The following is a 21261-nucleotide window of genomic DNA, read 5'->3' on the forward strand; positions in this document are numbered from 1 at the left end:
CATGCACTTCAGTATTTCTATTGAGTGTACTTGAATGTAACATTTGAGAGTGGAAGTGGTGTGGCATTATTATCGTCGTGTGGTTTTTCGAATAAAAGACGTTGAACTAACCACACGTCGTGAGTAAGCTTTTGTCCAGCAGGTGGCGATGGTATGCAGTTATTGATACTTACACAATTTAAAACGACATTTCCCACAAACCTACGTGCTTTGCTGGAGACGTTTGTGTTCAATTCGTTTTGTGCCACCTTGTTTTGTGTCAGTGTACTTGTCAGTGGAAAAAACGGGCGAGAGCGGGGCTGGGCATTGTTAGGTCAGTTATTCACAGTGTATGACCGACGCCGGAATTTTCAGTGTACATAGTGGTAATTTTAATTGAACCTCTTTCTTACAACCTAATAATACATCATGTTAGAAGCACAGTCAATGCGATCCGTGCCAGCCCAGTGCACCGCGGGGTGGTGAGGGAATAATGCAGAAATGTTTCCCGTTGTTCTTTACTTGACAGGCATCTGGTACTGTACCTCACCGTTATTTCTGCTGGAGATTTTTTTTTCATCTGGAAGGAGTAACAAACTACGGCGTTGAGGAAAGTCATATAAAGCCATTTGTTTTTTGAATGGCTATTCCCAGTTGAAACAAAAAATGTTGCTATACCAAAATAATTTCACTGAATGACCAGTGTATGCCAGTTCAATTTATACAGCAACAACGGCGAGCAAAACCTGGCGACCTGACATCACATCTGTTTGCATGGGGAAATTGGATCGAAGTAGCTACCCCTATGCGATTGCGAGACTGATGAACTTTCTATGGAACGTAATGCGTTTTCTGTTGGCACAGGTGGATTTGCAAGCTAGTAGTAGACAGAGTGTCAGTTAACTGGAGAAAATACCAGGGAACTAGGTAGCGAGCAGGCAAATCAATAACGTGAAATATTGGGTGGCCACGGCTAGCAAGCACACTAGCTAGCTGCCAGAGTGCATACTGACACTAGCATAGTGGAAGAAATTCCCGATGCCAGTGATGGCAAACGAGCCGATCATTTTAAACGTCTATGATATGGTAAGTTTTTTTGCTATTTTATCCATCTAGAAAACTTAGTAAGAGTGTCCAAAGAAAGAACAAAAGTGTGACAGCATGCTAGAGCTAGCTTCCGACCGTTAAGGTTAGATGGCCATAGGAAACGCAAGCTAGCTGCATAACACTTTTAGTTGGCTAGTTAGACGCAAGCTAGCTGCTAGCAATAACACGATGAAAAGCTGCTGGCTAACGTTAGCATTTTACGTCTAAAATGTTTTAAGCATCTGTCCCGTTAGTTTCTACAAGTTTGTCAGTTCTTTGATTACGTCAGCATATTTTGACAGAAACTAAATGACCCAGACCAAAAGCCAGTTCAGATGCTAAAATTACCCGTTTAGTCTACTGTCACAAAAAGAAAATGAAATCGATCAGGAATCAAGAAATTCCGTTTTTTTCTTAATTCGAGTCGCTGGCTTTAGCACAGCCTACTTTGTCTCTTGCAATGTGTGAGACATTTATGATAATAATACATTTATATAGAATCATATTTTAGGGAGCAGTATGCCATAGACATAATGCTACAGTACAGCTAGGGTCTGACTGATCATACAAATAATTAGTTGTACTCTTCTGAATGCTCCCATTTTTTCACAAATTATACGGACACTAGAGGGCTGCTGACACGCCAACCACTCTCCTTAATATTGATGTTTTAATTAACAATTATTTGGTAAAGTAACAAGAGTTGACCTAATAGTTTAACAAAACAATGTTTACATAAACTGCTCCACAGTTTACTTTAAGACCTACGGCCTGTCCATCTTTCCTCTGTCTTGTAACGGACAGACTAAAAAGATGCAGATGAAAATACCATGTCATAGCATGGGTATTTGTTTACCAATAAACTAGCCATTTTAATTCATTTTTCTCTCAATTAGATGTAGGTAAGCTCCTCACATGGACTATACCCCCACCTCAGCCATGTGTGAGACAGATCAAGATATGTACTGGATCTCTCACTGATAGTAGACAAGCAAAGTTGAGGCAGGTAGCTGCATCATATTTTTTATTAGGCCTACTACTTACAGTTTAATACTTCAAATAGATTTTAAACAAGAAATTTACAGTTTTTTATCTATGCATTTTATGAATGGACATCAGCAATGGTCAAATGAAAAACATGGAGGACTGTGTGTCTGTGTACCAACATCCATCCAAAACCAGTCCAAAGGAAGGAGACTGCCTGAGCAAAAGCAGCAGTAGCGAGTCTTGTTTCACATAAGTGGATTCCCACCAGAGCCGAGTGTGTTTAGTTAACTCAGGTTAATGAGGAACTGATCTGAAGGCCAGGGGTTATACTGTAGTGTATCTGCAAGGCGCCAAACTGGATGGGACTGGATTAGGATTATACAACACTCCACTACAGTTACATCCTACAGCTCTGACCGTCTCTGGAAATAGTGGAAATAATTCCTATGACTTTAAACTTTAGTTAGGCTACTAGGGGCAGAAAGGGATTTATTTGGTATGTTACTCTTGTCCTACTCCATTTAGTAGAAAAGCTCCTCACTGCAGTTTTACATCAGCTAGGTTTAGCTAACTGGTCAGATGGGTTTGGCAGCTGAGCAGCGTTTGAGTTCTGGAGAACAAGAGCAGGTGGTCCTCTTTGGCCCCCTTTCTACTAACGTGAACCTAGTTCTGGTTCTGGGCTGTTGCTGGTGTCTGTTTGCAGTCCGTTCAAAGGGCCGGACCAAGCAGAACAACAATGCTGAGTATGGTTCTCCTCCCCAAAGTCGGAGTTGGACCCCTCTTTCTACCTCTCTCTTTCTCTTTCTGCTGTGGAGGATGTCTTTAATGAGCTTTGCTGTAATTAGGGGCAGAGGGATAAGAGCCTTATTACACAGCCAGGGTGAGATTACTATACCAGCCAGGCTTTAGGTAGCCTCAAGCCTTCCCTGTGACACTGTAGCATGCTTCCTGTCTTCCGTCACCATACTGCACTGTTAAATGTAGTGTTGTGAATGTTTAGATGGCCTTGATTTAACCAAGGCTAATATGCGAAAGAATTGTGGATTTACTTAACCAAGGTAGCTTTAAACCATGAGGCCTAGCTTTTGCTCAAGCCTAATGTTGAATCTACTCTGCTGAGCCCTTCATTGTCTTCCAGACATGACCCATGGCTGCTAGATAGGATCAGTCACATGGTAGAAGACAAGCATCACAGTGGGCTACTACAGAGCATTCATATTTTTCAGTCTACTGTTTATTGGGTCACAAATATCCAGTCGTTTGATAGATGGGGCAACATAATAGAGACCTATCAATGTTTGACACAGAGAGAACTACAAACTGGAGTAATGACAGTGGGCTGGCTATTCTTCTGAGATAGCATCATTTTGTGCTTATAATGCCAGCTCAGCTGTGAGCTGTTAGAAGTGAGGGATTCAAATGACTCATTCATAGTCACAGTGTGTTAAATATACCGTCTGATTGAGACTGAGAGGGTTGAAGTAAGTCTTATAATAACGATAACCTTTGTTTTTAATGTCATGGCAAAGAGACCCAGGGATGGTTTGCAATGCAAATTTCAAGAGGGGAATAATGAAAGCAGTGCTGCAGATGAGAGTGGCTTGGATTTGCATGACACCGGATGTGAGAACAGCAGCAGTGTAACTGATTACCGGGCTGTTCTGGAGGACCATTGGGGTTTTGGATGTAAATGCCTATCGAGGAACCCAGAGCTTCTGCTGGGTACCTCTGGACCTGGAGGCTAGTGAACGGTTCCCTTCTGAGAGAGCGAGCACGAGATGTAGCACCCTCTCCCCCCAACTCCAACTGTCTTGTGATGACACATACGTATCCATTTCACACCAGCGAACTCTGCCTAGCAACAGACTGCACTGAGCACAGTGCACCACAGGAATGACGGCCCTCGCACCTGATAGTGTGCAGACGCATGCGAGACAGAGAAGGGGGATGGGGAATGGGTGTGGGCTTTTTTTTGCCTTTCTGTTCTGAAGAGTCTGGTGTGTTTCCATGGTTACGTGGGATGAGAGGTCAGTGGGAGAGAGTTCACCAATCACAGTCCTCCCTGGAAAATGGCCAGATGGTGTTCCTCTATCCATCACTAGTGCAACCAGGCCTGGCACTTAAAAAACAAAAAAAAACAAAGCAGGAACCACTGCTTGATCATGTCATTGTCATGATGTCATTCTTATGATCAATTGTTTTCAGTTATCTACTTTACTCCCTTCAGTTTTAACTGGTAATACTGAGCCATGTGGTGTGTCTCTCTGTCTCCTCTCCACAGTACTGGATCAATGAGTTCACCACCTCTCTGGGCATCGGAGTCTTCCACTCAGGAATTGAGGTCTACGGCAGAGGTCAGCCTCTCTACTCTACCCTGCTGTGTGTGCGTAGGTGTGTGCTCAGGAGATGCAAGTGTCTTAATGCAATCCTATTGTTTTTCCTGTGTGTGTGTGTGCGCGTGTGTGTGTGCGCGTGTGTGTGTGCGCGTGTGTGTGCGCGCGCGCGCGTGCTCCCTCCAGAGTTTGCCTATGGAGGACATCCATACCCATTCTCAGGGATTTTTGAGATAACCCCGGGCGACGCCACAGAACTCGGCGACACGTTCAAATTCAAGTGAGTGCCAACTGCTTAAGAGAAGGGTTTTGCTTCTGTATGTTTGTCTTCCGAAGCATTTGTGACTGCTTGAAATAATGTTGTCCTGATCATTTCACTTCATTATTTAGTGGACTGAAAGACTAGCTTGTAAGTCAGCCAGCCACCAGCGTTTTGGCCCTAATGAAGAGCTGTGGGATGAAGCATATGGTCAGACTTGTTCTGTACCATAGCGAGGAGAGCTTAGTCACACAGCTGCTCAACAACAACCACATGAACAGCTGACTAGACATCTTTGTCTACGCTCATGCAGCCTAGATAGATGTGTGTTTTCCTAGCAGTGCTCCTATGCAGCTGGGCATCAGTTCTGCTCTAGTTGATGTGCCTGCAGGCTCCAGAGAGTCTTCTCCACTGATGCTAATGACGGCAGCACGGTTGTCCCGAATAGAGCCATAACAGGAGGACGTACCTAATTCCCGATTATTTGGAGTCCCGCACAGGCCTGTTTGTGTGGCGTGTGTGATGGTACAGCCACTAACATGCTGTCCTCCCGCAGAGAGGCCCTTGTCCTGGGGAGCACAGACTTTAATGAGGAAGACGTGGAGCGCATCGTAGAGGAGATGGGCAAAGAATACAAGGGAAACGCCTACCACCTCATGCACAAGAACTGCAACCACTTCTCATCAGCTCTGTCAGAGGTATGGTATATTATACACACACAAACACAAATCAAACCCCCCCCCCTCCCAAACTTTTGGCAGTAGTCCAAAGCTGCTTTACGGTGTGTCAGTATTATAGTCAGCGCTTGGCCGGGAGACAGGGATTAGTACACTGTGATACAAGCCCTGACACGCCGGCGTAGCTACACACACACACAAACACACACACACACACTCACTCACTCACATACACACACCAGCCTCAAAGGTAAACTTGTCTGGGGATCAGATGACCCTAGACACTAGTGTTTCTTCCTGCAGGCTTTGGGCTCATGTTTACTAATGTAGCTAACCTCTTTGTTAGGTCGGAGACTCTGTTATTATGGTCTGTGCCAGATCAGCAGAAAGCCCTCTCTAGTTAGTCATTTTCCCTGAGGGGTGAATATGAGTGTAAATGATCAAGACATGGAGAATTAGGCTAACAGTCGGTTATCTTAGAACACCTGTCTTCTCTCTTTATTCAAACCATTGATCTTTGTCCTCCATCTTCATTATGAAACACTAATGAGTAGGTGCGTGTGTGCGTGTGTGTGTGTGTGTGTGGAGCAAGGGGCGTGGCATGGAGAGACAGATGACTAACCCTCCTGAGACATGCTCTCTAGTGTGTCTGAGGGTAGTCCTCCATCTGAAAGGCAAATGAAGCTTTGATGATGGAAGACGATAATGATGACCACGACAAGGATGATGCCTCTGCCGGCGCCCCGACACCAGGAACTGCTCCCCCTCACCCGGCTGACTGCCACTTTTAGCTGCCTGTCACCACGACCACCGAGACAGATTCTGTTCTGCTTTTATATTGTTTTGCTTGAGTGTGAGCCTGAGTTAGATTTTGTTTCCCATTTATTCTTCTTTTTATATTTCCTCTGAGGATCAGTTTTAATCTTGGCTTAGTTATTATGGGGTGTTCGAGGATTCTTCTTGGCATAGCCTACATAGGCCTACGTTATCTTGTTCTGAAAACCCCCACCCATATCAAAGAATGTCAAATCCCGTGCCGTTGTTACACAAATAGACTCAGTAGCTGCCATCTCTCCCAGCCAGCCTCAGGCACCAGGCAGAGGAATGGGTGGAGGCTGAGCAGCGGCTGGAGGCCTGGGCCTGGTGGAGGCCAAGGAGGCCAAGGCTATGTGGAGAGTTGGCCCTGAGGATGTGGCTGGGGCTGTGACCAGTTCCTGTGTTAGGATGGAAGGGAAATCTGTGTCTGACTCACTTTCATTTCCTTCTCTCTACCTGATCTGCTCGGTGGCCTGGATTAGAGTGTGTTGTTGGCGCTACACAGGAGGATTCTGGGAATGGATTAAGTCAGCTTGTGAGCTGCAGCCCCCCCCCCAGCTCTGAGTGGGTGTTCTTCACAGCCTCCATCTTCTCACTAGTAATTCTCACACTTTGCTTCTTTCTGAGAAGCAGCTCTTTCCCTAGCCCTGCCTCCTCGTGCAGAGACGTACAGACACCAAAGGGGAAAGTTTACCCAGTCACATTTCGACGTGTTGCCTGAGATGATAGGACAGTTTATAGAATCATTTTAATCACACACAGAGGGTGTTATGCTGAGAATGACAGTGTTGTTCTTTGTCATACAGGATTTTGTACGGCAGAGGTAAACAGATGATGGTTGATTCATGTATGTTCGGTGTGCTGGACTGCTGCCACCAGGGCTACTACAGAGACTAAAGACAATGTCTCTTCCTGCTGTGCAAGCGTCTTTCGCTTCTAACAGAACAATAACAGAAGTCAGATAATGCAGCTCTCAGACAGAGAGGAGGTCCTGCTACTTCATGTAATGCAATGAGGCTAGTTTTAATATAAGTGTACATTCCCATAACCATCCCAGCGTTGCGCCTTAGTGAACTACCTAATGTACATTTAGGCTAGCTGTCAGCAGTCCTTCTTCCAGGAATACTCCCAGCGAGCCTGTGGAGCCAGGTGTCTGCTGCTGCTGTACGGCGGTCTCTCCTCTTCCATCAGGTCCTCAAAGTGTTTCTCAGCCCCTGACGGGTACGTCAGCCTTCCCTTTGCCTGACTTCCTGTCTCTCTGTCCCCATCTCTTCCCCCCTCAGATCCTGTGCGGCAGGGAGGTCCCTCGCTGGGTCAACCGTCTGGCCTACTTCAGCTCTTGTGTGCCCTTCCTGCAGAGCTGCCTGCCTAAAGAGTGGCTGACCCCGGCCGCCCTGCAGTCCAGCGTCAGCCAGGAGCTCCACGCTGGAGAGCTGGAGGAGGCCGAGGATGCCGCAGCCACAGCCTCGCTGGCCTCCATGCCTTCCTGCTCCTCCTCCTCCTCCAGCCCCTCGCAGCTGCCCCGTGCTCCCAGGCACCAGCCCCGCCGGTAGGGCCGGCCTATGGGGGAGCACACCACCGATCCAGCCTCCAGCTCCTCCTGTAGGGCCGTGACTAAGGGGAACCATAGAGCCAGGCCGAGGGGTCAAGCTAGCCCAGACTCCTCTCCTGTAGGCAGCCCGGCCTGGGAGCAGGCCTGCCAGGCCCAGGGGGGCCCAGTGTGGACCTCTTCCTCGCCTTCAACCACAGCCAGAGTCTGTTGCTCCGCAGTAGACTAGCTGAAGGCCCTACCCCCCGAAGCCTGCTCTGGACCACTCTGCCAAGAGACTGACACAAACACGGCCCCTTGCTGCTTGCATCCCCGCCCCTCCTGACACCTCTGCCATAATGGTGCCCCTGGGACCAGATCCGCATTCAGATTTACTTTCCTAGATCCTAACACTGATCACGAACAAGGAAAATGCTAAACTGACCCAGGACCAGCCTCTAGGGGCCAAACGTAGGTAAAATACACTGGCCAAATGCCTACATGTATTTAGGGTGCACTGGGTTTATCTCATAGTACAGTGTTACTTTGGGACTTTTCCATGTAGTACATTGTATGGGGGTAAATTGAACCAAGCGCACCCCAAGTATTTGATAGTATTTGAGCTAGGTATTCTAGACCACAGCAGATGCCTCTCCTTCCTGACGAGACCTGCCAGCCACCAGCCGTATCCAGGCCCCGTCCACAGACACTGGCTATCACACTGGGTGTCATGGCGATAGGCTTGGATGATGGTTGTTTTAATTTCAAGACAACAATCCTTTTTATGGTTGTGTTTTGTGTTGTTGTTTGTTGATTTGACTGACTTTGGCCTTTTTCTCCAGTCTGTTCTGTTTTATTTTATATACTCAGGACTCCAAAAGGCTTAATATTCTGTTAGGTCTCCTTCTCACACAACTTCTTTTTGCTTTTTGTAACGACTACTACACACTCTCTCTCTCTGATGTTGACTTCTGTGGCAGTTGTGCCTGATGATTTGTACTGTACCAGCTCATGGAGCGCTGCACTGTTTCCTTGACGGTTGACCTGTCTGTCTGGTTTACCTGTCTGTATGTCTGTTACCTGCCTGTCTGCCTGCCTCCAGCAGCCAGCAGACTCCTCCTACCCTAGATAACTGATATCAGATGTTTTACACCTTTCTAGAGTCTTCTGTGGAACTGACAATATTTGTATCCCATTTTAAAGTTATTAAAGAAAATGTATGAGAAACTGAAGCCTGTGATCAGAGTTGTTTAGTTTTATGGCAGATGTTTCCTTCATGTGACCATGCATAACCTTTTTTATAGCAAACATCAAATGGTTCTTCCTTGGGAGGAGCAGGGTCACAGCGAACCAGAAATAGTATTTGAGCACCGCGAGAGCAAGGATGGCGAAGGGCGCCGCCCACATGACCATGGAGAACAGGGCGGTGCTTTTGACTCTGGTGAAAAAGCCCTGGCACTGTGGCCAGGCTGTCTGCAGGTGGCGCTCCTGTGCTATGCACACCATGAAGGTGATGTTTGAGACAACACCAAAGTACAGGATGAGCATGGACATGTCAGGGGATATGACACTTTGCGTGCTGACTTGTGATCGGCCAATGAAGTTGAAGATATCTGAGACAAGGAGGCTGATGATGTAGAAAGGCCCACAGCAAACGTCACCCAGCCAATGATGTGAGCCAGCCGGTCTAAAGGGGTGGTACTGTTGGTGTTGTTGTTGACTCACCCTAAAACCAGGTACCCCATAGGCTGTTAAATTGATTGCTAATTAGCTAAGGACTTCTTTTGGTGTCATCACACTGTTCCTTCTCAGCCTCCAAGTGATTTTTCATCCCCCATAGAGAAAAACATTTTTTGTAGTACAATTAAAACTCTTTATATGAATGGGAACAGTTCAATTAAATTAAAGCATGGTACCAATCCTAGATTTGATTTGAAAAGAGGAATTGGGCAAGGTTGCCCAATTTCGCCGTACCTCTTCCTGCTTGCAACCCAACTTCTTACAAGTTTTGTTAAATCCAGTGATGTCAAAGGGATCTCTATTGCGGACAGAGATATTATCATAAGTCAACTTGCAGATGACACAACCCTCTTTTTGAAAGATGCTGACCAGATTCCCAGAGCAGTCATTGTGATAGATATATTTTCCAAAGCATCTGGCCTTTGCTTAAATCTGAATAGTAAAGAATGTATAATACATTACAACACATATTTTAGAACTGTAATCACCAGCTGCATATCAGGCACGACACTAACTATGATCCCAGTTATTAATATGTGTGGCATTTTAATCACTGAATGCATCACGGGCACTGTGCACGAGTGAATATAACAACAGGATTTATGAAGGAGGCATGTCTTAAAGAATATATTGTGCTTATTAAAGTTATGCATTGTGCTTATTAAAGTTATGAACTTAGAAGTGTGCCCAGGCTTAAACATTGGGTCTCACACTGAGTGTGGGAAGCAGGCTGTTCTTTGTGTCTCTATCTCTTCATTTTCAGAAACAACCTTGAAACCGGGTGGAGACGGCACCCGAGCAGGTGGGACGCGGAGGCAAGAACAACTCCCTGATGCACGAGAGAACAAGCTCAACCCTTTTTTGATACTTGTGTTTTCAATTCCATTGTATATGATATGCTGGGGCAGGGAAAGATAGCCAGTTGGACTTCGTGAACCAGCCCAAACTCTGTTGCGGGTAGGGAAACGTAGACAACCCCAGAGCTCTGTACTTGTTGATTTCCAACTGCTGCATTAAAGCTGATATTATGGGACCTCTGCGACTCCAGACCACTCTTTCTAGAACACAGATTTGTGTCATTGAATACTATCATTACATATTGGAATAGACACATAGATATATGAATCCTTCAACTGGTGACCCCGACGCTGAAAAGAGGGAGTCCAGAGGGTTCCGGCCCGACCGACGGATCGGGGGAGAGACCCATACACCGGTGCGAGGAGACAGACGTAATCGTCAGAGGCCTCAACATAAAAAAAAGGTAAGCAGACACCTGTTAATTCAAAGTACTGCTATTCGGAACTGAGAACCAAATTTAGACGATTACTATGTTTCATCGTACCTAGTCAAACCAACAGTGGTGGGAAATCAACCGTTTTTGTGTTTTGTCTTGTCCAAGGGGAGGTTAGAGTCCTCTCCAGGGGTTAGAGTCCCTAAATTCGTTGTCTTGTCCAAGGGGAGGTTAGAGTCCTCTCCAGGGGTTAGAGTCCCTAAACTCGTTGTCCTTGTCCAAGGGGAGGTTAGAGTCCTCTCCAGGGGTTAGAGTCCCTAAATTCGTTGTCCTTGTCCAAGGGGAGGTTAGAGTCCTCTCCAGGGGTTAGAGTCCCTAAATTCGTTGTCTTGTCCAAGGGGAGGTTAGAGTCCTCTCCAGGGGTTAGAGTCCCTAAATTCGTTGTCTTGTCCAAGGGGAGGTTAGAGTCCTCTCCAGGGGTTAGAGTCCCTAAACTCGTTGTCCTTGTCCAAGGGGAGGTTAGAGTCCTCTCCAGGGGTTAGAGTCCCTAAATTCGTTGTCTTGTCCAAGGGGAGGTTAGAGTCCTCTCCAGGGGTTAGAGTCCCTAAATTCGTTGTCTTGTCCAAGGGGAGGTTAGAGTCCTCTCCAGGGGTTAGAGTCCCTAAATTCGTTGTCTTGTCCAAGGGGAGGTTAGAGTCCTCTCCAGGGGTTAGAGTCCCTAAATTCGTTGTCTGGTCCAAGGGGAGGTTAGAATCCTCTCCAGGGGTTAGAGTCCCTAAACTCGTTGTCTTGTCCAAGGGGAGGTTAGAGTCCTCTCCAGGGGTTAGAGTCCCTAAACTCGTTGTCTTTGTCCAGAGGGAGGTTAGAGTCCTCTCCAAGGGTTAGAATCCCTGAACACTGTCTATTTGTGTGGAGTCAGATTGAGTTTAATAAAAATAGAGAGGAGTGTGGTGTGTTTTTTCCTTTGACCAAGAAGTTAAAGAAATCCCGAGGAGAGTTGGAGAAAGGTGGGGGCTAAAAGAGTCAGTTACGTCGAGATCTTACAAAGGTTATCCCAGAGGGTATACCCCTGGTTTATAAATAGGTTCTAATACAATTGGAAGAGTTATACTAGAGCAAAATTAAGTGAATAGACGGTAAACGCTAAACAGCTGTGTTGGTCAAAGAATGGTTTGAGGAAATGTATGTGAAAAATTATGAGGAAGCAATTGGAAAGTTACATAAAGGATTGGTTTAGAGAGGATCATGGAAGGTTATGAAATAAAACAAGAACGTTTTGTGGATGTGAAGAGATGATTGGTTTAAACACTGATGTTTTGAAGAGGAAACTACGAATATACTTTGAAGGTATATGGGATAACATTTTAAGTCAAAATAGTAAAATCTAGGGTTTTTAAGAGTTTTGATAAAGGTATTAGATGTAATTTGGTTAAAAATGAGAAAGAGAAAATAAATAAATGTACTTTTATTTGGAGTTTAATTATAATTTGGTTTTAAGTTTTATTTGAGAGTTTTATCAGAGCCTGGCATACTGTTTGGGATAAACAGTTAGGCTGTGATAATGTTGTATTATGAAGAGGGTTATTATAACATTCAGTTCTGAAATAATTTGGGAAGACTCATCAAGTCTGATAAATTGTGGTTATGATGGTTTGAGCTAATTGGCTCGTTTTGAACTGCAGCAAAACGAGTTATGAAGTTCTACCTATCTGACCTTTATAGAAAATATAGTTGGGAAAAATGTTTGGTTAATAGCTACATTAAGCACATTATTTGGTTTATATTTCATTTAAGAAGCATACGGATTCTGGTTTGGCATAATGAAAATTGCTTTGATCATATCTTTGATAAAAAGAGCTGTGATTTGGTAAAATAGAGAATCTAAAACAATATTGGTCTTAAACTTAACTGTTTTAAAAGACAGAAAAGGTTTTTTGGAGTGAAAGAAATTAGACTAACAGTTGATTTTCTAAAGAAGGGAACAAAGAAACAGATTGTCATTTCTAGGCATGACTAATAGGAGTTGAATATCAAATGATGATGTATGGTCTTATTAGATGCTGTTACATGTGTTTGCTCAACAATAAGAAAACTGAAGGGTCAATACTGCCTGGTAATTATAGATACAGTATGTTTACTATGTGAATTGAAGTCTTTCCCAGTCCTATACCAGATGCATAACACCATTTTGAATTGATTTATTGGAGATCATATGTAATACCACAACTTAAACCTTTCACATAGCATGATGAAGAGGCGAATCAAATGGTTAACCAATTTTATAAAAAATGCTAACTAGAAAAGAGATGTCTTCTGCTAAATTCTGTTCCAGGTGAAGCAGTAAACCAAAGAGTGGAGGAGTCAAACGAGGAGATTGGGTATTGATTAAAGTTATCAATGAAAGGAGGGATCTTATGAAATCTTTAAAATATCCTGTCTAATTTCTGGTTTTTCTATTTGTTTCGAATTTATTTTATTTTATTACAATTCTAAAAGCTTGGCTGAAGTTGTATGTATGTGGTGAAGGGGGCCTGTGAGCATGTCCAGGTCTGCCGTGGATACATGGATGTCGAATGTCCACTCTGTGGAGTGACGGTGGGTTTTCCCCTATAACATCATTAGGGTTTTCCCACTGTGTCCAGTGTGTCCTCACCACTTGGCCATAACGCTGCATAGTCTCATCATTATTGTTGATTTGTATGCCAACATTGTGTAATCAGTAATGGGATATTTTTAAATTTGTGTTTGTTGTCACACCCTAAAAGGGTGTGAAAGGAGGGATTTATTTGAACTTTAAAAATATCCACTTTAAATCCTTAAATGGGTTCTTGATTTCAATATCTGTGTTTAATCATTGGTGTTCGACTGTTCGCATCTCATTTGACTCAGTTACTGCTTGATCATGGGAGATAAGGTGATGCTGGGACTGTAACTCTTTTCTGCTTCAGGATGAGTCAGACCGGCGGGTCTGACTACCTAACCCCTGTTCTAAGGCCCCATTCCCCTGGAGACCCTGTCCCCCCCCCTTTCTCACTGGATGATCTACCCCTTACCCTTGAAGACCCTGTCCCACCTGCCCCAATACATCATCAGATGTTCGGGAAAGCCTGTTGTACATTTATGGACAGGACCATTCAAGGTCATCGAGAGAACCTTGCACGCCCTAAGGGTGCTGGGGAAAGGAAGTACGTGGTACCACTGGAGCATGTGTTGTGCTGCTCCAGAATCCAGTTGTACGTTGCAGGAGTTGGTGGAGAAGGGCCAGTGAACCTTTTGCTATTGCTACGAATGTGAGAGTCCGGAAAAGAGGGTTACGACTAGGCCAAGAGTGATACTGCTTGACCACACTAGAATTGTACTGGACTAAGAAGGTTTCCGCTATTTTACTTAAGAGTGTGCTATATCAATATCAACATGACTGTTGCTGTATCCCATGTATCAGGTCCCTGTGTAACAGGATCATTGTCTCGGCTGAGGATAACCCGACGAAGGGGTTCCAAATGCCGTTGCTGGGGCTGGCTGACCAGGACGAGGAGGCGGTGGTTGGTCCGGGCTATGTTGATTGATCTCTGGTGTTTTCAGAGATCAAAAGAGGGATTAAAGAATGTATAATACATTACAACACATATTTTAGAACTGTAATCACCAGCTGCATATCAGGCACGACACTAACTATGATCCCAGTTATTAATATGTGTGGCATTTTAATCACTGAATGCATCACGGGCACTGTGCACGAGTGAATATAACAACAGGATTTATGAAGGAGGCATGTCTTAAAGAATATATTGTGCTTATTAAAGTTATGCATTGTGCTTATTAAAGTTATGAACTTAGAAGTGTGCCCAGGCTTAAACATTGGGTCTCACACTGAGTGTGGGAAGCAGGCTGTTCTTTGTGTCTCTATCTCTTCATTTTCAGAAACAACCTTGAAACCGGGTGGAGACGGCACCCGAGCAGGTGGGACGCGGAGGCAAGAACAACTCCCTGATGCACGAGAGAACAAGCTCAACCCTTTTTTGATACTTGTGTTTTCAATTCCATTGTATATGATATGCTGGGGCAGGGAAAGATAGCCAGTTGGACTTCGTGAACCAGCCCAAACTCTGTTGCGGGTAGGGAAACGTAGACAACCCCAGAGCTCTGTACTTGTTGATTTCCAACTGCTGCATTAAAGCTGATATTATGGGACCTCTGCGACTCCAGACCACTCTTTCTAGAACACAGATTTGTGTCATTGAATACTATCATTACATATTGGAATAGACACATATATATATGAATCCTTCAATAGGTGTCAATTAAAGGTTGTGTGACACCCTATATTTCCAATATTCCAGTCAAGGAAAGGGTAACATACCTTGGGATTACCATATCTAAGGATCAACAGGAAAGATGCTCATTAAATATTTGCCTATTATTGAAAAAAACTAAAAGAAGTTGAACCATTGGTTGCAGAGGGACTTATCCTTGAAAGGTTGAGTATTGCTCTCTAAAGCTGAAGGTATCTCCAAACGTACTTATGTATTACTAGTGTATGTATTACCCCAGGGGATAAACTGTCCTAGGCCAGAAAGGAAGAAAAAGAAACGTGCCAAGGAGAAAGGTATGCAATTTTGATTGTGTTGTCAACTTTAGCGAATGGATCATAATTTCAGGTAATCTTGATAGTTAGCTAACGTTAGCTAGCCAGTGAAGGGGTGTGACGTTCGTTATTTTCATTCTCCCTCGCAGAAAAAAGTTTGGGGAACCCCTGATGTAGTCCAAATATTGAGGAAGAAGATAGGGTGGGAAAACAAACAATAATAATAATACATAAATATATGTGAGATAACATAGTTTGTGCCTTGCTGAGGGAAGCACAACCAAATTTGATATGTGCAAGTCATTTGTTTCTCATGAGTAACAAAGGCTATCTAAAATCTGTGGTTTGTGTGTTAGTGTATGTGTCTGTGTGTCTATCAGGAAGTTCTGATAATGTATTACGTTTTTTGCTGTGTGCTATATTACAATCATCATGCAAACTAGTTAGAGTGAAATCTATTTCTGTGATCCATTTAAATAGCAGACACCCATACACAAAACATTTTTCAACCCCAACTTTAATCTCTGTGAACCTCCAGGTAAGAACACTGCAATACTTTTTTAATAAAATAAAAAACAGTTTTATAAAAGTTTGATAAATGTATACATCACCAGCAACATGAAAACTGCACAATATGAGTTAATGATAATCTACTTCAGATTATTTGGAAAGGTTTAATGAAACAAGTTGAATTTATTTGTTTTCACAAGAATTACATTTTTATTTAGTCGTCAAATATTTGTGGTTAAACTGCAGAAACAGCAGGAAACCAAGTTCCCTATAGCTTACTATGGTATTTAGCTTACTTACCCATACCTATACTATGATGTGTGCGGAGAGATACAGTTACACAAATACTAAGATCTGGGGTTGTTTTGATAGTGTTTTCCTCAGGTATCTTTACACTGTATTTTACTGCAGGAAAATAAGAATCAATTATATCATCACATCTGGTAGAACGTAACAAAACCTTGTGACTCATTAACTAAACAAAACTGTTTCTTTAGCACCACAGAACACAACTCAAGAATGGACCTAATTTGCAACAGCAACTTTGAAAACAACACACAGAATAATGGGAGTGAATTTGGCCATGTGATCTACATGATGGGCTGGGTAGTCTTTTCCTTGGGCATCCCAGTCATCTTCCTGGCCATCTATCTACTCTACTGCCTGATCAGTGCTAACCACATTGCGCCCATCTTCATCATCAATCTGCTGATCTCGGACCTCCTTCAGATGTGTGTTATACCAGTCATGTTCCAGGGCTGCTGTCATTATGTGGTGTGGGTTATGAACTACTATAGGCTGACAGCAAGTGTGTGCTTCATGGTGTGCATCGCTCTGGAGAGGTACTTGCTGATTGCCTTTCCTCTCTGGTACCGTTTCCGATGCAAAGTTAAGTATTCCGTCATGTTGTCCTCCATCGTCTGGCTGTTCCCCTTCGTCAATATCGGCATCAACTATTCCCTGCCGTCTGATGAGGCCAGGCTGATCCTGACCTCTGTCCTGTTGCTAATCCCACTCCTGTTGCTGATCTTCTTCTTGGTGGGAACGCTGAGAGCTCTGTCCGTCTCCATTTCTGTTCCCCTGCTGGAGAAGATACGCATCATTGGCATATTGGCGCTGGTTCTGGGGATCTACTGTCTTCTTTTCCTCCCACAAGTCATAAATTTCCTGTTGAGGGATATGCACAGGACTGTGGAGACAACGCTGTGGGAATACCTGGTGCTGCTCAACCCCTTGGTGGATCCCCTCCTCTATGTGTTCATACGGAGGGGGGCCTGTCCCTGCCTGGATACGCTGCTGCCTGGAAGCACAACCTTACCCAGACCACCACGAGCCTGACTGATAATCCCACTTTGACCACTGTGACTGGAACCTTGTGAGGAGGAGGTGAGATAGAGTACAAAGGTTTGGTTGCAGGAACTGTGGTACTAAAATGAACAAAAAAAGTGTTAAAGTCAGTAGTACCATGATTAATCTGTCTTTAATCAGTTGGCTCCAGACATTTACAGACCAAACCATAAAAATATATGTCAAGTTGGAGAACATTTATTGATATAAGACCTTGAACATTTACAAAATAAATTGTGTTGTATTGGAATTGTATTCATAAGTCAATGAGATTCCCAAATAAAGTTGTTAATTTTCATAATTTAGGCTCCTGGTATCTCCAGATGATTAGTAGTAAGCAGGCTCAAAAGCCGTTTGGGTCATGCAGAAGTCTGGCTTCAGACTCTCGATGGTGCAGTCCAAGGTGTCCATGGTGCACATGTTGCATTCACAGCTCAGCGCTATGGGGAAGGTGACAAAGGGGTCGACATTGAGGGGGAAGTCAGGCAGGCGGACTGTCTGGTAGTGCACGTCTCGGTACGTGCACACATGCTGGGACACAAGCATATATGGGCGTCTCCTGACAGGCTCCTGGAGATGTACAGTACACACATAATAGTTTAATATAAGTATTCAATGCTTTTTTAAATTCAAAATATTATGTCACTGACTTGCTTCCATATCCTCGTCTTTGTCCCGTATCCATGGGTTAAAGTGAGACTGAGGACCTCTAGTGGACAAATAAACACAGTGGCCTTAGGACACGAACAAAGACATGTTTAATCTGATATTTGTTGTACTGGATTCACTAACATTGGTTTATTTTGAGGAACAATTGAAATCCACCGTAGCATTCCAAAACAAGGGCTGTCAGTAATAATAATAATAATAAGACTTCATTTATATAGCACATTTCATAGAAGAGCAATAAGAATTGCATCTCAAAGTACTTAAAATTAAATAAATAAAAACAATATTATAAGTAATAAAAGTAAAATTCCCTTCTGAAAACCTTCTTTGCGGTATCTCGAACCACAGTCTTTGCGGTATCTCAAACCACAGTCTTTGCGGTATCTCGAGCCACAGTCTTTGTGGTTTCCCAATATAAATAAAAATGTTGAAATATAATTAAACTAATTCACATCCAAAACACACAATCTCAGGCCTTTTGCAGAGCAGTCCATAATGTTGCTCAAGCCTTTCGATTACAATTAAAACACTAAGACCTAGGAACCAATGTCTCTGCCAGGTTAATGGAAATGTGTTAGGGTTAACTAGGTAGCTAGCTCGGTAAACATGAATGTCTGATACACAATTTCAGAGTCTTGTGACAATCTCAGACACAGTGCTGATGGTCTCTGGGGCGGTGCTTTTGACTCTGGTGAAAAAGCCCTGGCACTGTGGCCAGGCTGTCTGCAGGTGGCGCTCCTGTGCTATGCACACCATGAAGGTGATGTTTGAGACAACACCAAAGTACAGGATGAGCATGGACATGTCAGGGGATATGACACTTTGCGTGCTGACTTGTGGTCGGCCAATGAAGTTGAAGATATCTGAGAAAAGGAGGCTGATGTGGAAAGGCAGTCCATTCCTACCTTTGGGCATGTGCTTTAGAGCATAGATTGCCAATCCAATGGCTGGAAGGCCCACAGCAAACGTCACCCAACCAATGATTTGAGCCAGCCAGTCTAAAGGGGTGGTACTGTTGGTGTTGTTGTTGACACCCTAAAAATAGGTACCCCATAGGCTGCTGATTGGCTGTTAAATTGATTGCTAATTAGATAAGGACTTCTTTTGGTGGATGAAATGTTCCAGGTGAAAGTTGGTTGGCGGATTGTACTGTAGGTTGACTCCTGAGTGATAACATATGAGGTTGCTGGAATGACAGTCAGTATGAATTCCCAACATTAATGCAGCAGTACTGTAAGACACATTTATTTTTGACTAATTAAAACATTATTTAACTGATCATTTGGATATTGGCTTCTGTAAAGCCCTCTGTGACATTGCTTGTGAAAAGGACTAAACAAATAAGATTTGATAATTACAGTATTTTATTTTAAGATCCATTGTTAATTACTTGGAAAACCAACAGGATATATTTATATATTTCCACATGAATTGTCCCAAACACGCATGAATTAGCCCCACCACAACAGTGGAAAAATTAGAAAGAGGTTGAATTGTAAGTTATCTCACCTTAGGTAGATAGAAATCCAGTTGAAAAAGCATCTGAACTCCTGATTGACCCCCTGAGAACCGAATCTATAGAGGCCATGTCCAGGAGACTGCCTCTGTCTTCTGCTGTACAGTTATGTATAGAGCTAGCTTTACGGTCAATCAAACCTCTCCTTATGTCTTTCTAACATGTGTTTAATTGCATTGATTTGATCCCATTTCCCAAGTCTCAGTGGGATTTTGTTGGGGACTGAATGATGAGCCCAGGTCAGTCTGCAGAACCCAGGTCAGTCTGCTTGTTTTTGTTGGGCATGTTGTTTGGTGTGGTCCTTGCAGGAATCAATACATGCTAGAGGAATCACTGTTAAAAGGATCAGGATCAGGAGTGCCCCCTCACCCCTTCCCAGCAGAAGCACAGACACTGGGCCTGAGTAATCTTTAGTAAACAAACAAAAAATCTGTTGGAAGATATGAATATGTATATATGCATATGTATATACGAATGCAAAGCGTGACAAAGCAGCCCAGAAACGTGGGGGGAAACATTTTTTTCCAGTCTTTTTACCCTGTTGCCTTCTGGCAGGCGATACTGAAGCATTCGGTCTTGCACACGCAGACTGGAAAACCGTTTCTTTCCAATGGCCATCAGGCTTCTGAATGAACATTTATATGGACACTGATACACTAGTCACTTTACACACTGTCACTTTCAGCTACTGGTTGCACTATCAGCAATATTGCACTATTGTACTACACTTGTCTTAGGTTAGTATAGGTTTATAAGGTTAGTATAGGTTATTATGTGTATTATATGTATTTAGAGGTTTAGTATACTGTATTGAATACTGTATATTATTTTATATTAGGAGGTTTACTATATTGTTGCTTATCATAGATATAATCTATGTTCTGTGTACTTATATGTTATGTTATGCCAGGTTTCTTTGCGTTGTCTTGTCCTAAGAATTTCAGTGCCCAGTCTGACCCTTGGTTGTTCTGTGCGTCTGACAATAAAGGACTTGAACTTGAAAGAGGACTATACAAATAAGATTTGATCATTACAGTATATTATTTTAAGATCCATTGTTAATTACTTGGAAAACCAACAGTATATATATATATATATCTACATGAATTGTCCCAAACACGCATGAATTAGCCCCACCACAACAGTGGAAGGTAGGTAGATATAAATCCAGTTGAAAAAGCATCTGAACTCCTGGTTGACACCCTGAGAACAGGATCTATAGAGGCCATGTCCAGGAGACTGCCTCTGTCTTCTGCTGTACAGTTATGTCTACTTGACATGCAGTTATCTAGCACACTCTAGAGAGGGTGTGGGGTGTTCTTGCGTTGGTTGCAGTTGGAGAATTTTTTTTACTTCAATTATACAACTGATATTTCTGTATATTTTATATAAAAATGCATACTTATTATGCATGCATATAGCATAGATTTCAAAGCATACATTTGTTGCTGCTCATTTACACTTCAAAATAGTACGAGTGAAGTGTGGAATGAAACGGTTCTCTTCTCATTTACCCTACAAGAGGGAATGGTGATAGGCTATATAGCAGCCTCACATAGTTGAAAAGTTGCATCAAAACGAAGAAATTGGGCAATTCTGTGTAAAAATTGTTTAACCTATATGATGTAAAAGTTCCTTACGTTTTTTCCTTCTAGTGATATTTTAAAGCATTTACTCATTGCATTCATTCATTAATAAAGAACCCCATGCTTATTCTCACAACGTTGTCACCGGCAGTAGCTACTGCCGCGATTCAAATAAGCTACCATCTGCTAACAGAAAAAATGCCCCCAAAAACGTAAATGAGCTTGACATATATTTAGAGGAAAATTGTTCATTCAAAACAAGTTTATTGGAAGCGATCATTGTCAGTAACAACACAAAATGGGACCATTTGGTCGCAGTTAGGGTTGCCAACTTTCTCAACCCCAAATGAGGGACACTTTCTTCCAGGTGCGCACACGCACATGCGCGCGCACCAACAGCTGACCAACAATA

General features: G+C 43.3%; 3 protein-coding genes across 3 annotated transcripts; 2 read left to right on the plus strand and 1 right to left on the minus strand.

The window, feature by feature from the left end:
- The first annotated feature begins 461 nt into the window (after nt 1–461).
- On the plus strand, nt 462–8887 carry desi2 (desumoylating isopeptidase 2). The gene is made up of 5 exons (XM_067236496.1): nt 462–1065; nt 4334–4406; nt 4572–4665; nt 5201–5342; nt 7421–8887. Exons 1-5 carry the CDS (start codon nt 1018–1020, stop codon nt 7688–7690), a joined length of 627 nt encoding a protein of 208 aa, XP_067092597.1. The 5' UTR covers nt 462–1017; the 3' UTR covers nt 7691–8887.
- On the minus strand, nt 7925–20971 carry LOC136942744 (uncharacterized). Its single transcript, XM_067235714.1, has 4 exons — nt 20950–20971; nt 18630–18781; nt 8975–9300; nt 7925–8033 (listed from the first exon to the last, which is right to left on the minus strand). Exons 1-4 carry the CDS (start codon nt 20969–20971, stop codon nt 7925–7927), a joined length of 609 nt encoding a protein of 202 aa, XP_067091815.1.
- LOC136943672 (G-protein coupled receptor 4-like) lies at nt 16251–17069 on the plus strand. Its single transcript, XM_067237083.1, has one exon. It carries the CDS (start codon nt 16251–16253, stop codon nt 17067–17069), a length of 819 nt encoding a protein of 272 aa, XP_067093184.1.
- Nucleotides 20972–21261: the final 290 nt, after the last annotated feature.

The sequence above is a fragment of the Osmerus mordax genome, chromosome 5 (assembly GCF_038355195.1).
Source record: "Osmerus mordax isolate fOsmMor3 chromosome 5, fOsmMor3.pri, whole genome shotgun sequence".
NCBI lineage: Eukaryota > Metazoa > Chordata > Actinopteri > Osmeriformes > Osmeridae > Osmerus > Osmerus mordax.

What these genes read in the sequence shown, in the direction of transcription:
- LOC136942744 (XM_067235714.1), bottom strand. Translation starts at nt 20,971, where the DNA reads ATGGGGTTCTTTATTAATGAAT. An exon ending in GGAATGGACTGCCTTTCCAC is followed by an intron (nt 9,301 to 18,629) that starts ATCAGCCTCCTT and finishes GGGCCTTTCTAC; the next exon opens with ATCATCAGCCTCCTTGTCTC. An exon ending in CCAAGGAAGAACCATTTGAT is followed by an intron (nt 8,034 to 8,974) that starts GTTTGCTATAAA and finishes ATCTGGTCCCAG; the next exon opens with GGGCACCATTATGGCAGAGG.
- LOC136943672 (XM_067237083.1), top strand. Translation starts at nt 16,251, where the DNA reads ATGGACCTAATTTGCAACAGCAACTTTGAAAACAACACACAGAATAAT.
- desi2 (XM_067236496.1), top strand. Translation starts at nt 1,018, where the DNA reads ATGCCAGTGATGGCAAACGAGCCGATCATTTTAAACGTCTATGATATG. An exon ending in TTTTAAACGTCTATGATATG is followed by an intron (nt 1,066 to 4,333) that starts GTAAGTTTTTTT and finishes TCCTCTCCACAG; the next exon opens with TACTGGATCAATGAGTTCAC. An exon ending in GGCGACACGTTCAAATTCAA is followed by an intron (nt 4,666 to 5,200) that starts GTGAGTGCCAAC and finishes GTCCTCCCGCAG; the next exon opens with AGAGGCCCTTGTCCTGGGGA.